The 15,458-nt window shown below is 34.8% G+C and overlaps 1 protein-coding gene across 1 annotated transcript; it reads right to left on the reverse strand.

The window, feature by feature from the left end:
- Positions 1 to 2,295: 2,295 nt before the first annotated feature.
- LOC144835222 (adenosine receptor A2b-like) lies at positions 2,296 to 13,784 on the reverse strand. Its single transcript, XM_078690273.1, has 2 exons — positions 13,586 to 13,784; positions 2,296 to 6,163 (listed from the first exon to the last, which is right to left on the reverse strand). The coding sequence occupies exon 2, from the start codon at positions 5,820 to 5,822 to the stop codon at positions 4,692 to 4,694; it is 1,131 nt and encodes a 376-aa protein (XP_078546399.1). The 5' UTR covers positions 5,823 to 6,163; positions 13,586 to 13,784; the 3' UTR covers positions 2,296 to 4,691.
- Between the last annotated feature and the right edge of the window lie 1,674 nt (positions 13,785 to 15,458).

Here is a 15,458-nt window from a genome sequence, read left to right on the forward strand (position 1 = left end):
TGCTATATATGAACATATATTGCGTTATCATCATCTTATAGTGCCATAGAAACCAGTTTTGTCGAAAAATAAAAGGGTCGAAATTTTGCCATTTTTTGAAAAAATCCTGTACTATAGCACAGGGATTTTTTCGAAAAATGGCCAAAATATCGGGTTTTTAAAATTCCATTTTTATGCGATAATATTAATAATTATGAACATATATTGCGTTATCATCATCTTATAGTGCCATAGAAACCAGTTTTGTCGAAAAATAAAAGGGTCGAAATTTGGCCATTTTAAAAAAAAATCCTGTACTATAGCACAGGGAGGCCAAAATATAGGGTTTTTAAATATGCGATAATATTGCTAATTATGAACATATATTGCGTTATCATCATCTTATAGTGCCATAGAAACCAGTTTTGTCAAAAAAGAAAAAGGTCGAAATTTTGCCATTTTTTGAAAAAAATCCTGTACTATTATAGCACAGGGATTTTTTCAAAAATTGGCCAAAATATTGGGTTTTTAAAATTCAATTTTTATGCGATAATATTTCTATATATGAACATATATTGCGTTATCATCATCTAATAATGCCATAGAAACCAGTTTTACTGTACTATAGCACAGGGATTTTTTCGAAAAATGGCCAAATATATAGGGTTTTTAAAATTCCATTTTTATGCGATAATATTGCTAATTATGAACATATATTGCGTTATCATCATCTAATAGTGCCATAGAAACCATTTTTTTCGAAAAATAAGAGGGTCGAAATTTGGCCATTTTTTGAAAAAATTCTGTACTATAGCACAGGGATTTTTTTGAAAAATGGCCAAAATATTGGGTTTTTAAAATTCCATTTTTATGCGATAATATTGCTATATATGAACATATATTGCGTTATCATCATCTTATAATGCCATAGAAACCAGTTTTACTGTACTATAGCACAGGGATTTTTTCGAAAAATGGCCAAAATATCGGGTTTTTAAAATTCCATTTTTATGCGATAATATTGCTATATATGAACATATATTGCATTATCATCATCTTATAGTGCCATAGAAACCAGTTTTGTCGAAAAATAAAAGGGTCGACATTTTGCCATTTTTTGAATAAATCCTGTACTATAGCACAGGGATTTTTTCGAAAATATGGCCAAAATATCGGGTTTTTAAAATTCCATTTTTATGCGATAATATTGCTATATATGAACATATATTGCGTTATCATCATCTTATAGTGCCATAGAAACCAGTTTTGTCGAAAAATAAAAGGGTCGAAATTTTGCCATTTTTTGAAAAAATCCTGTACTATAGCACAGGGATTTTTTCGAAAAATGGCCAAAATATCGGGTTTTTAAAATTCCATTTTTATGCGATAATATTGATAATTATGAACATATATTGCGTTATCATCATCTTATAATGCCATAGAAACCAGTTTTGTCGAAAAATAAAAGGGTCGAAATTTTGCCTTTTTTTTGAAAAAATCCTGTACTATAACACAGGGATTTTTTTGAAAAATGGCCAAAATATCGAGTTTTTAAAATTCCATTTTTATGCGATAATATCGCTAATTATGAACATATATTGCGTTATCATCATCTTATAGTGCCATAGAAACCAGTTTTGTCGAAAAAGAAAAAGGTCGAAATTTGGCCATTTTTTGAAAAAATCCTGTACTATAGCACGGGGATTTTTTCGAAAAATGGCCAAAATACTGGGTTTTTAAAATTCCATTTTTATGCGATAATATTGCTATATATGAACATATATTGCGGTTATCATCATCTTATAGTGCCATAGAAACCAGTTTTGTCGAAAAAGAAAAGGGTCGAAATTTTGCCATTTTTTGAAAAAATCCTGTACTATAGCACAGGGATTTTTTCGAAAAATGGCCAAAATATCGGGTTTTTAAATATGCGATAATATTGCTAATTATGAACATATATTGCGTTATCATCATCTTATAGTGACATAGAAACCAGTTTTGTCGAAAAATAAAAAGGTCGAAATTTTGCCATTTTTTAAAAAAATCCTGTACTATAACACAGCGATTTTTTCAAAAAATGGCCAAAATATCGGGTTTTTAAATTCCATTTTTATGCGATAATATCGGTAAGGGTCGAAATTTAGTCATTTTTGGAAAAAATCCCTGTATTTCGAAAAAATTTCGCAAAATCCCTGTGCTAATGACCATTTTTTGAAATTATCATTAGAGGGTATTTTTTTAAATTAAAGGGTCACTATATAAATATATACTATATAAAATATGTGCTATTATACAAAGCGGAAAAAGTGCCGAGATTTGCCAATTTTTATATAATATATTATATACAATATTTAGTGATGGTGTTGAGAATGGTACTCAATAAATATAAATCAACGGATATATTTTACATAATTAGTCATATTTTCTTGCTCAGCCTTCAACATATATATTGCACATAATACAGAACGACGTCTGGTTCGACGTCTAACATACACTGGAAAGACTAGAATGTATTTACAGAGAAATTACAGTATAAAGTTAAAATCGATTATTGTTAAATTGATATTGATGAATATTTTTTAATTTATCCATCACAGTACCCCTGTGCTTAGTTTATACCTGGCGTAAGTTGTAGTGGGCTAGAGGTGGTATCATCACGTTGGTTCGGAGTTAGTAGGCCTATCACATTTCAACAACTTAGAATTTATATTCAGAAAGATCAAAGGGAAACGCGCCTGTTAATGATTGTTTTAGTACGTACTTATACACCATAACGAGTACATTTCAGTTTCACATCAGAAACGTTTACACCAACCACACTCGTACACCATACTGATGCATTCTATTAACAGTGATTATACTTGCCCCAAGTCAGTATTTACCTTTTTACTAATATTATGTCAAAACTCTAGAACCTAGACTAAACAGTGGTCTGAGGTGGCGTTTTTTTTATTTAAAAACTAACGTTAATAATCTACCATATGCACCAACCCATTTATAATAATTTCTCACACCACCACATTATCCAATCTCATCTTTCCCAACCGTAACCCAATAGAAACACGTCACTTGGCAAGAAGCATATTACCCTGAGCTTTTGTACATGCACATACCGATTGTAAAAAAAAACGAACAAACAAAATTAAAAAAAGCACCTTTTTGATGGACATAATAATAATAAAAATCATCCACATTGGTTGTAGCCTATATACGAGTAATTGTGAGTATAGATATAATTCTGCTCACGTCTAAATGACGGCAGTCTGCTTCTTAACAAACATTGAACCATTTATGAAATATATTCAGTAATTAATTACCCTTTAAATATGTCGGTGTTTCTGTACATTTAGGTAACAAAATATGTTTGTTACTAAGTTCTTTGATATTTAATATGATCCTTTAATTAAGATCTTACCAATTATAAGCTAATCCGCTACTGTATTGTATATATTAACGTATCCGTCGTCGTCGTTAAGTTTGTAACAACAATTTCTCTATTGTCATAACCTAATACTAAACGTCTCATCCAACTTCTCCTCATTCTCATACAATTTCTCGTATAACAAATACCTCTCACTCTGGCCTTCTAGACTCTCCATTCTCGTCAAACCATGCAAAGTCCACAGAGATAATATAAAGTCGGTTTTCTTATATCTATGGCAAAGTCCCATCTGACTGCTTTCGTTACAAAATGTAGCAGACCTTTTCATCAACCCTCTTTCTATCATCGGCACAATATGTACCACCACCAGTCTCATCAGCCTCTTTCAATCCACCATTCGTCACCCATCATTTATCAACAGCCTCATTTGATTGCTACTCCTTACAACATTACATAAACAACATTCATATTAGCGCAACACTGTTAATGGAAAGCCTCTACATACTCCTCTGTAAAAATAAAACACTTTCAATTTAGTCTCTTTGTAAATCAACATTGGCACTTAGTGCTTCTTTTAGTGGGATAGTTTAGTAAGAACATTAAGGAAGGTTGGTGATGAAAGAAGACTATACATTTGCTATTATTTCATCACACATAATTATTTCATCATATGTCCTATTAATTATTATATTATAACAGGCAATATAAACTATTTAATTCCCACATTTGTTTTCTAAGAAACGTCAACGCAGGTCACAGGTCAAGGTTCAAAAGAAACCAGGATCCACGTAATAATATAATATTGGAAATATGAAATAAATATGCCTATTTATTTCTTAATAGTTTTGTCACTGTCCTTGTCTTGTTAGTATTCCACATTATTTTGTAAAAGATGAAGTTTCTGTCAATTGGCTCAATCACGGAAACTATCATGGAAATCACTTGTCCATCTGAGAATGACGACAGTAGAGTTCAGCGTAATCGGACAGTAGAGTTCAGCGTAATCGGACATAATATTCTAAGCATATCTTCCGATAACGTGCAATGCATTTCCGTTTCTTTTGTGTACAGTGATTTAAGGTTAGACGATGACTTCACGGTGTAACGCCCATTGCACGCGTTGTATGTACGCGCGCGTATGTATATCGTAGTAGTACACTTGCGTAGGCTAACTCGTGTCTTCATTTACGTCATAATAAGAAATGTGTTTGCACGCGTCCACGCGCGCGTGGCCACGGTGCTTTTCTACGTCATTATAACTCTATTCTGTGTCTTCAGAACCTCTCGTTACATTTCGTGCTGATACTATCTTAATGTTGTTCTTTTATTTTCAAACCATAGAGACAAGTGTCTGATTTTCTATTGCACGAATTCCATTTGGTGACGAGTTTTGTTTTTGTGTTATCATTGGCGTAGTAGGAATTAGAAGTGTAGTTCGGTTAAGAACGTTATTTCTAACCGGTAATGCCGTTACGCTAGCCTCCGTAAATTCCATACTAGTCGTCAAGCCCAACGTCCAACCTTTTGACTTCAAATATTTACACACAGCACACGACGCTATTATCTTCTTAAATGTTCTCCTGAATTCTCGGTTACTATACGCGTATATTAACGGGTTCATGGCGGAATTAGCGTGCGACAAGATTATAGCCATTAACAGCAGAACGTAAGGGATGTGAAGATTTTTACAAAACAGACTTATTGTGTTTAAAAAGTGAACGGGTAACCAACAGATTGCGAATAAAATGATAACAATAGCTAATGCCCTGGCTGCTTTTCCTTCTTTCACAGTTAACATTGATAGATGACGAGCCATTTCATCGTCATTTGCGGCAACGACAGTTTTCGAAATTTGTTTAATTTGTTGACGAACAACGTTGAATATTTTGATATATATGAACAGCATAATTATTAATGGTGGTAGGACAAATCCAAAAAAGTTAAAATACACCATGTATTTCATATCAATAATGGTGACAAAGTTACACGAATTGTCGTCTGGTTCCAAGTGCCAGCCCATGACGGGGACGAGACCAACAGCAAACGCAGCGACCCACGTCACAGCGATCACGCACAACGCGCGTTTAGTATTGGCAATGCGTCGATATTTTAACGGAGAAACCACAGCAAAATAACGGTCCACAGCAATTGCAAGAAGGCTAAAAATGGAGATCTGTGTCAACACAACAATAAACGAATTTAAAAATAAACAGAGATATCTATCCATGGAAACATTAGCGTTTGTAATCAAAGCAAATGGTATACCAACCAAACCTACAAGAAAATCGGCGACGGCTAACGATACGATGAACGAATTTGTGACGGATCGTAAATGTCGATTTTTGTACACTGCAAACATTACAAGTAAATTCCCCAATATAGCGGCTACTGCTATTGGTATTTCAAAGGCCATGTTGACGGTGTAAGACCACGTACCAATGCCTGGTGCCTCTGACGACATTCTAATTCCATAGGTCTTAACAAATGCAAGTCCTTTATAACATCTACGACGTGGTTCAACGAATAACAGTACTACACATATTGAACAGTGTTCATTTATAGGAAAATAGTTACAAGGTTTTCAATAGTACAACTTTAAGGTACGCACGATTCACTGTTGACCAGAGGAAACTGACCAATCACGTGTATTTATAAAGGTGTGGACTTCCGACGTCGTAAATGGTGTCCTTGTACTAAGTCCTTGTCCCTCGTTCACCTCTAACACCCAACTTATTACCAAGTATTTGGGATTTGCTTTCGGACGTATTTTTTCCTGTCTTAGCATGTGATACCTGCAATTATCTGAAAAGATAATTAAAAAGTTAATTATTATTTAGATGTTGTATATAAATACATCATTGATAATTGTTTCACAATAAATCGTACTAAATTGGCGGGGACTGCGCCTCATAATTAATAGGTATGGGTAGCAAAAAGGTAAATTAATTACATTTTTAAATAATAATGACATAAAGGGCGAGAAGGACAAGTGAGACAATGACGACAGAGGGTTCGCCCTCTTTGCATCCTTACATCACCACGAGCCTGTTGCGTAAGGAAATAAATATAAACAAATAATAGAAAGATTGGTTAATGTTAAAGTTTGATTCTCAATAGGACGCAACGCTTGTGATTGGTCAAATTCTTCTACGTACGTCATCTTGTTTGGATTGAAAGGTTATAAATGCAAAATAACCCAAAAAACTCCAACAATGTGACGTCTACTATGACGTGTAGTTTTGACGAATAATATTAGTTCTTCATATTCTTTGTTGATTAAGTTTAAATTAGCTAATTTGCACGATTTGCAACCAGTGCGCATGTGGGTGTACCCGCAATTACGTAATAGATAATAATACTTAGGACTTGTTTTGCTACTGTAGTAATGCGAATTATTTAATTTCAATTGTGCTTGTTTTTTTGTCTTCTCGTCTGAGTAGATTAGCTTTAATGGCAAATTCAAGACGAAAACAAGTTGTAGTATTAAACCCGTACTGTACGACGACAAAATAGGTATACCCATCGCATAACTTATCACATTAATACGTCTTGCTAGCCGTTAAACATTATATAGGTCATTGCTATTGAAAACTTTCACTAAATATGACGTGACGTCATTTTTGCTGTTGACATATATAACGCGCTATTAAGCAGGTACCCTTAGAGCCACTTAAACGTGTCTGGAATCTCGTTTCTATAATTACAGTAAGCACTGACGCAGTATACACATTTTATGCCGAAAACCAAGCCGAAGGCCCGGTAACACACATGGAGCAAGAAGGCTACAATCTAAAATAATGGTCAGATTTTTTTACCTACTCTGACGTAAATTGTACTGCGTAATTTACACCGACGCGTTGTCGCAAACGTGTTGCCACGGTTTTGCGTCAAACGCGCCAAAATAGCAACGACTGATATACAGTGTGCAAACTTGAATCTTGTTATTGGAAGTAATGTGCTTATCGCATACGTGTCTGTTGATACGTAAATTCGCTATAAATGTGTTACATCAAAACATGATTGATTAGACCAGACCTAAGACATCAATGTAACTCGACACAAATTGATTCCATTTAAAATTTGGTGCCTATGGCATACAATACATCTATGGTAAAGTTAGCGTATTTAAATTAGATTCATACAAATTAATTAAATTAATTAAAACTATAAATTTGACAATTGTAACAAGAATTGAACGCTCGTGATATTTAAAATAACCGTAAGAAATTCAGTGAACATTGTGGAGCGAGTTGACACGGCATCAATATTAATATAGAAATTCATTTCTATTTGTGGGAGGTATAGTTTCATTACATGAATTCCGAAGAGAGAAGAGTGAAGATCGATAATGACATTAGGGTGTTAACGATGCCACTGGCGTGTGAATTTGATTGCTTGCAATATTCTGATCCACAAGTGGGACAAAATATAGGTTGCCAGGATATGCAAGGCTAGTGTAGTCAGCGTCACGCATTTCAACATTCAGAACGAACAGTCGGTGACATCGTCAATGTAACATAGAAAACTTCTTTTTTCCCCATAATGTTCTAGATTTAATCACGAAGGGAAAATATTTTTTTCTACATCATCATGATTTAATAATATTTTATCTTGCAAATTAAGTCTGTTTCTTGAGATTAAGGTCAGGGGATTTCCAGTTTCATGTTCATTTTTATCAGTCTCAATTAAAACTAGGCCAATATAAACTCACATTAATTAGGCGGTTTCAACTTGTTAACAGATTCGATGGCATACAGCAGCAAGAACGCGCGATTCCGAGTTCGAATCTAGTTTGGTGACCTTATTTTCTCTCATACTTCCTGTATGTAAAAGACACGATAGGTATATACTATACTAAAGACACAGCTCATATTCCCTCACTATGTATATTTGTAAAAAACACGATAGGTATATACTAAAGGCACAGAGGACTTTATTTTCGCCCATATTTCCTCACTATTAATATTATGTATTTGTAACAGACACTATAGGTATATAATAAAGATATAGAGGACCCTTTCACACAGACAACAAACCGTCAACTTATGTGTGAATGGGTCTGGACCGACAAAATAATACTCGGAAATGTTTGTGAAAAGAGCTAAACTTGATTTTTAATTGGATTGGAAGACATCGTGCCGTTGTATTTGTAAGAAGCCAAAGCAACCGCTTATAAATCGAAAGACATTTACATGATGTTTGCTTGAATAATAAATGATTTAATGATCTTGTTGATCTAATTCTCAATATAATGATTAAATCAATCCTGATGAAATGACGAACTTATGACATCACGCGAAGTTAAAAGCTAATCTGTTTGAAGATTACCGAACTCTGCTGCAAAATCTTCATGCAATCTTACTAACAGCATTGTTAATGAAAAATTGACATTAAATAATAGCATATTATTATGATTTAGTTGTGAGAGCTTAGTGTGGATATAACGATGGCAGCGAATCGAAGTCGTAAACGTTTTTGATTTTGTGATACGCTTAGTTAACGCTAAAATCACCTGCAATATAGGACATCGGTAAAAGGTAAAACAACATTATTAGAAAGTGACTAATAAGTGATAGCAAGGAGGCCCACTGTGTATAAAGTTACGACATAATAATTACAATATAATATAATGAGATTACCACCAATGGAAAGCTTTACTATAATTACCATAGATACCATTAAAAACTAAACCTAAATCTCCAGCGTCAGGAGGTATAACATAAAAACACATTAAGCCTACAGTAGAACCCCTCCTTTTGGATGTAGACACCCCCACCCTCATCCCCTTCCCCTATATACAAAAATAAACGGACACTTTCATGTGAAAGAAAACAGGAACAATAATATATGTTGGGTACATCGTGGTCTCTCTTTATGAGGACTAATGGTATACTCGCATACGCGTCGCGTGTAACATGCGTGTACTACTCGCGGAACACTTGGTAATGGAACGTATTCAAACATGCAGTTCAGTACTGTATATCTTAGTGGCAAAAGTATAGGCCGTAAGCAACAAATGTTCTTTAGGAGAGTGTATTGTTTAAAACACACAAGCTTTAAGAGGATACTTTACGACACTGACCTGCTTAAGTAGGTCAATCTCTTAAGTTTTAATGGGTTTAAATTAGACAGGTTTTCCATCAATAATATATTTAAACTTATGGAATACTTAATTGTGATTAATACCCGTACGTTGATTACTCAATCAATACTGAAATTAAATGATACAATAAATTAATCAGCAACGAACAACTATCAAAGTAACAGTGCGCGTAATTAACAGTGCGCGTAATTAAACGCGGCATTAAACTTTTAATCAGACGAGCGTGCATTAATAAACGGATATTCATGTCATATGATCAGCGTAACGACAGCAGCCGATGATGCAGTTTAATATAAAACAGCGCCAATTCTCAAATGGGATATTATTTATCGGTTATGCGATTATTATCAACGTAATTGGAAATCAACAACCATACATTAAGAGTATGAAATAGAACCAAACTCAAACTTATAATGATAAACTTTATTTAAAATAATTGTTCAAAGTTCCATCCATGTTAAAATCGCATATTTAAAAGACAAGAATATAGGCCTAAGCTGTTTATGTGTGCAGTAGCATTATAAAATACACCGTCAGGAGAAACCAATAAGAAACGAAGATGACTTATTGAACATATTTACGTCATTTAACATAATCACTACACTTAGGTACTCAACAAAATATCATGACATTTACAGTGCTACTTATCGCTCCAAATACGCATGCAGCTTCCTTTGAATTTAATAATTTTATCTCATGATGTTGTTAACTCCACATCTTTTGAAAGGCGCCCTCTATATTGAAAATAAAATAAACTTTTGTAATGACCATGACCAACGTCTCATTGCACAGGAGTATACTCAGTGACGTCATAAGTGGCCGGACAGTAATTACTAATATATATATATCCCTTTTAGCAATGTAGCGTAATTAAAATTACCATTAATCAACTGAACAATGCATAATTAATAGTATCACCCCGATTGCATTTCAATTTAAGTGAATTCATGACAGAGCCCAACTCGCCATTGGCTTAATTCTGCGCATATCATTAGTCGGTTACAGTTTTCATGGAAAATGGCAACAATATTTATACTTCAATGAAATGATCAACGAACTAAACTAATTTACACTCATCAAAGAAACATAATCCTGCTTTGCAGATGCTCCGAATGTTTCATTTCTTTACTCTGTTCTGTACAGAAGGGCGACACGGGGAAGAAGTTATCTCTTTTTACATTTCTTAATGTAGTAAAGAAAGATCTCAACAATATTAAAGCCAAGAGGTTTTAAGTTCCCTGGTTGGTGCAATAAGGACACCAGTGGTAATAAGTGAGAAGCTTTACTTCTTCTAGGCCTCCCTTTTATCTAATGTAGTACTAGTAGAGAGGCAAAGATGTATGTATATCTCTCAATGATACTAAAGCCAAGAGGGACTTGTTTTAAGTTCCTTGGTTGGTGCAATAATGACAGTGGTAATGAGTGAGAGTCTTTACTTCTTCTATGCCTACCTCTTATCTAATGTAGTATTAGTAGAGGCAAAGATGTATGTATATCTCTCAATGATACTAAAGCCAAGAGGGACTTGTTTTAAGTTCCTTGGTTGGTGCAATAATGACAGTGGTAATGAGTGAGAGTCTTTACTTCTTATCTATGCCTACCTCTTATCTAATGTAGTACTAGTAGAGAGGCAAAGATATATGTTCTCTCTCTCAATGATATTAAAGCCCAGAGGCTCTTGTTTTTCCATTTCCTTACTGTTTGTCATAATGAGATTTAATATGATTTATGAGATGTAACAATTATTTATAGCAAATGCCAAACGCATCAGACACAATACTACACGAAGGGATTGGAAATGAACGTCAGTATATATTATTAGTGGTAAAGACAATACTAAAGCATTACACGGGACGAATAAATCACTGTGGATGGTTCACACTCGATCATAGACGCGCCAAGAGCAGTACGCTCAACGCAGACATCACAAACTACTCCAGTGTGAACAGGAGTATCAGTCACTTTTGATATCCTGAATCAAGATTAGCGTGTGGACTGATTTATTACATTTTATTACTGTAATCGTGTTGATGCATTCGCTGTCTGTACATGACCGAAAATAGAGTAACATAAAATTAAAGTTTATTTTCTTTTTATCACATAAATATTTACAGAAATGAGCACAAATAAAATATATAACAAAGTAGACTGCTAGTAATATATACAAAATCATAGAATGCATCAGTCACAACAGTTACTAACTTGTGTTGACTGTGCCTACGTCACTCTGCTGCGTCCGTCCAAGTGGTACGCCAGTACATGTACGCGTACGTTGTTAAGCGTGGTCCCCACTAGCGACTCAACGACGTACGCGCAACGCAAGCCAGTTGACCAATGACAAGCCACTGTTCGAATAATCCATTGCTTGTGATTGGTTAAATCACTTACGTTGCGCTTACGTCCTTGCGTTGCGTCCAGGTGGTACGCCAGTACACACACGCGTACGTCGTTAGGACGTACAAATTGTCATTAATCTGAGGTAGCACTCAAATATCAGGCTATAAAGATTAATGGCAGTTTATGTAGGGTGAAGGCAACAGCACAACGTATACGTGATATTTATTAATATGATACCACTAATACGGACGGTTTTTATTTGCACGTACGCCATGTTGATCTTACCCCTATAACTGAGAAAATGTCTAGGGAAACAAGACAGCCATGAGTTAGCATTTAAATGATTTCCCTTTTAAATTAATGTTGTAATCGCCAGTTTACGGAAGACCCAACTACACTAATTCGATAATTATGCTAAAAATAAATACACGTAGGTCTACACCAGTTTAGATAGATGTACGCGCGATTATGAAAATTAGGTTAAAAAATACAACACTCAAGTTGACGCGTTTTGTGTTTTACTATTTCCAGAAATATGATTTAAGATTTAAGAATCAGAAATACTTGATTCCAAAATAAGAGTTTGCATTTTAACGTTCAATAAGCTGAACAAACATATCCACAGCTACACTGAACAGCACAATAACACAACCGTGCCACACTGATAATACTAATTTCGGAGCGAAAGTTCAATTACTGCTACTTTCAATAATTGCAAAGCGTATTAAACAATTAAGTCACATAATCCTTTAGGTATAAGTAGAATGCCTGCCAGATATGGGTTAAGTTTCTTACCTTTCATAAGTTCTTAATAAATTAAGTCTAAAAATTGGACGTCGTCTCCTCCATCGAACGAACTCACGGAAGTCTCGGGAACACGATATGTTACGCGGAAGCAGAATGATCGAATGAAGCATTTCTATCCGCATGGATTTGCTCATTATTAACAGATATATAAACATAGTTGTTACAAATAATCCAAAAGGTCATGACCCTGGACTTAAAAAAGTGCTGAACCGACTTAAGTGCAGGGTCATTCATTTATTATTTATTTACTTAATGTAGGCCAAAAAATAAAAGTACGAAATGTTTTGTATTCATACTTCAAGGAAGTATTAAACGCAACATGTGAAACCATGCTTTTATTGTGCCAAACATCAAGTTTCTGTTTCTTTATTGCAATACGAACGTGATTACAATACCAGACTTAGATCATGCTTAGATGCAAGCGGGAATTAAGTGTGTACTGTTTACATAACCAGCAAGCTCGGCTAATTCCATTTCATATTCGTGCTTCTTTAATTAATTGAACATATAAATAAGGCCTATCAGATCAGAAATGATAATGCTACCAACGTAGTTATTAGTACAAAGGTGGTAAGGTTCCCAGTCAATTAAACCGGTATTAAATGAACTATACGCGATGTCCGATGAGCATAGTAATTTCCATATCAGACGAACGTCTGGGAACCAATGTAAGACTCAAGAAATTACTTCCATATAAAACCATGTATTGAACTAAGTTATTTATTTCCTGTGAATCAACACAAGTCTGCACAAATTTATAAAATATTTTTTTAATGTTTTGATACCAAAACAAATATTTTATATATACGCCTACACGTAAGGTGAAGCCTTCTAAATGTCGATACAACTCTTTATGTCAAGTTTAGCCCTCCCACAACTCCCCCAACCGGTACCAACACTCCTACCCTCCTCGCCACTGAACAGGGTATTGACAAGAAACGTTACTGTATCACAACACATACAAAGTACATGCTTACCAATTTCACAGCAGGAATTCAAATTTGAAGAACAATAGAACGTCCAAACAAACTTCAATGAAACGTCCACACAAATTCCTGTGCGTTGAAATCAGTAAGTATATTAAGTAAATCCAAAATTAAATCCCATTTATAATTCCCTTAATAAAACCATACAGCACTGGTATTGTACACATTAGATATCACACACCAGTCTATCCAACTTGGTTATCAAGAACTTCTGCTCAAATGATTCGACGACGCATATTCATTACAAGCTCCTACTCGACGGATTCAAGTGAGAGCGCTGTTTACTCGTGTGACTTCCGTCCAGTCCAGTGTGTGACGAAACGAAACGAAGTATATTTTTTAGTAGATATAATAATAATAACGATATTGTTTTTTCCTTCTCGAAACTGATTTGGTTAGGTGGTATTAAAAAATATATATATAAGAATTAGTTCATCATTGAAATGCGGGTTGAGATGATTAATTACTGTATTCCTGTACGTAGTAACGCGAATGTACCGTTTACCCTCTGGTTCGATCATGAAGGAAATTATGTGTAAAACACGTTACGGAAACACGACCACATTAATTACGTGTTTAGGCCCTACCCATCATAGAAATGATATCAACACGCAAACACTATACACTTCCGACAACACGCGCGCGCACAACAATTTTGATGACGTTTGTTAGAAAAATACACGATGACATAGTATGCACGCGGGCGGCGGTAACATCATACACTTCGATTTGTACGCACTCAATCATTTTGATGACGTATATACAAAATTACTCGATGAGACATGAACATAATGTCCACGCGGGCGCAACAACTGTTAGATTCGTACGCACTACATCAGTATTGACGTTAGAGAAGTGCTGAAGTATATAATCAATTTCATGTGTGCTTGTGTGCATTATTTGTTAAATGTAAATCGATTGGAAATATAATTTGATTGTATTTTTGTTGTTGTTTTGGTCACGTGTAGTATGTTAAAAATGGAAGCAACCATTGTGCTGGTAGCGGTTCTGAATCTGGGAGGTGAGAAACGAGGCCCTATGTCTCATTCCTGTTATTTATACTTGTACGAATTGAGAAAATAAATGTTAAACCTAAAAGCATATTCCCACTAGGTTGCAACGCGCAGGATGTGCGTAAGCGCAGTAAAAGTAATTGACCAATCACAAGCAAGGATCGTTCAAACTCTTTGCCTACGCGTTGCGTCCACATGGTAACCGAGATTAAACAATGATGCCGCATCTAAAAACAGCAGCGGTTGAGAAAAACAAATAATTTAGATACACAACAGGAATAATTTATAATAGACATACGCCAAGTTGGTTCAATTGAGCGGCTAATTGCTGTAAAAGGTGAGATAATTACATCAGTTTATAGCTTTTAATGGTTCATAATCACTTTGAAATATATTCACGCGCTACGTCTGCACTATTATCATCCAAATGCGCGTCTCATATATCTCAATTCAAACCAATTTCTTGTCAAAATTCCGAGAATATGAGAACAATTTAGCAGCAAAACGTGAGAATTCCTAACTATTCATTCTTCCCACACGTACGTCGGTGATTTATGGATGTGTATTTCAGATTCCTGGAATCGGGTGGAGGAGGAGGAAGTAAAGTACAAAGTGCAGGAGATCAATTTGTGGTGAGATTCAGGTAGCTACCATTGGATTAAAAGATAAAAATGCTATGGGAAACTCAAGGTGTTTTACGGCATTCGTGGTAGGCTGCCGTAGGTACGCGGTGAATCTATTATCCCAATTGCCTAAATTACAGATTTAAAAATAAAAATATAAATGTTATGCGAATTCCAGAGAGTACGTAATTGTGTTGGCACAATTAAACGATTAGCGCTCCTCATTAA

The sequence above is a fragment of the Antedon bifida genome, chromosome 2 (genome assembly GCF_963402885.1).
Source record: "Antedon bifida chromosome 2, ecAntBifi1.1, whole genome shotgun sequence".
NCBI classification, from domain to species: Eukaryota; Metazoa; Echinodermata; class Crinoidea; order Comatulida; family Antedonidae; genus Antedon; species Antedon bifida.

Coding starts and splice junctions, on each gene's coding strand:
- LOC144835222 (XM_078690273.1), bottom strand. CDS start 5,822: ATGTCGTCAGAGGCACCAGGCATTGGTACGTGGTCTTACACCGTCAAC.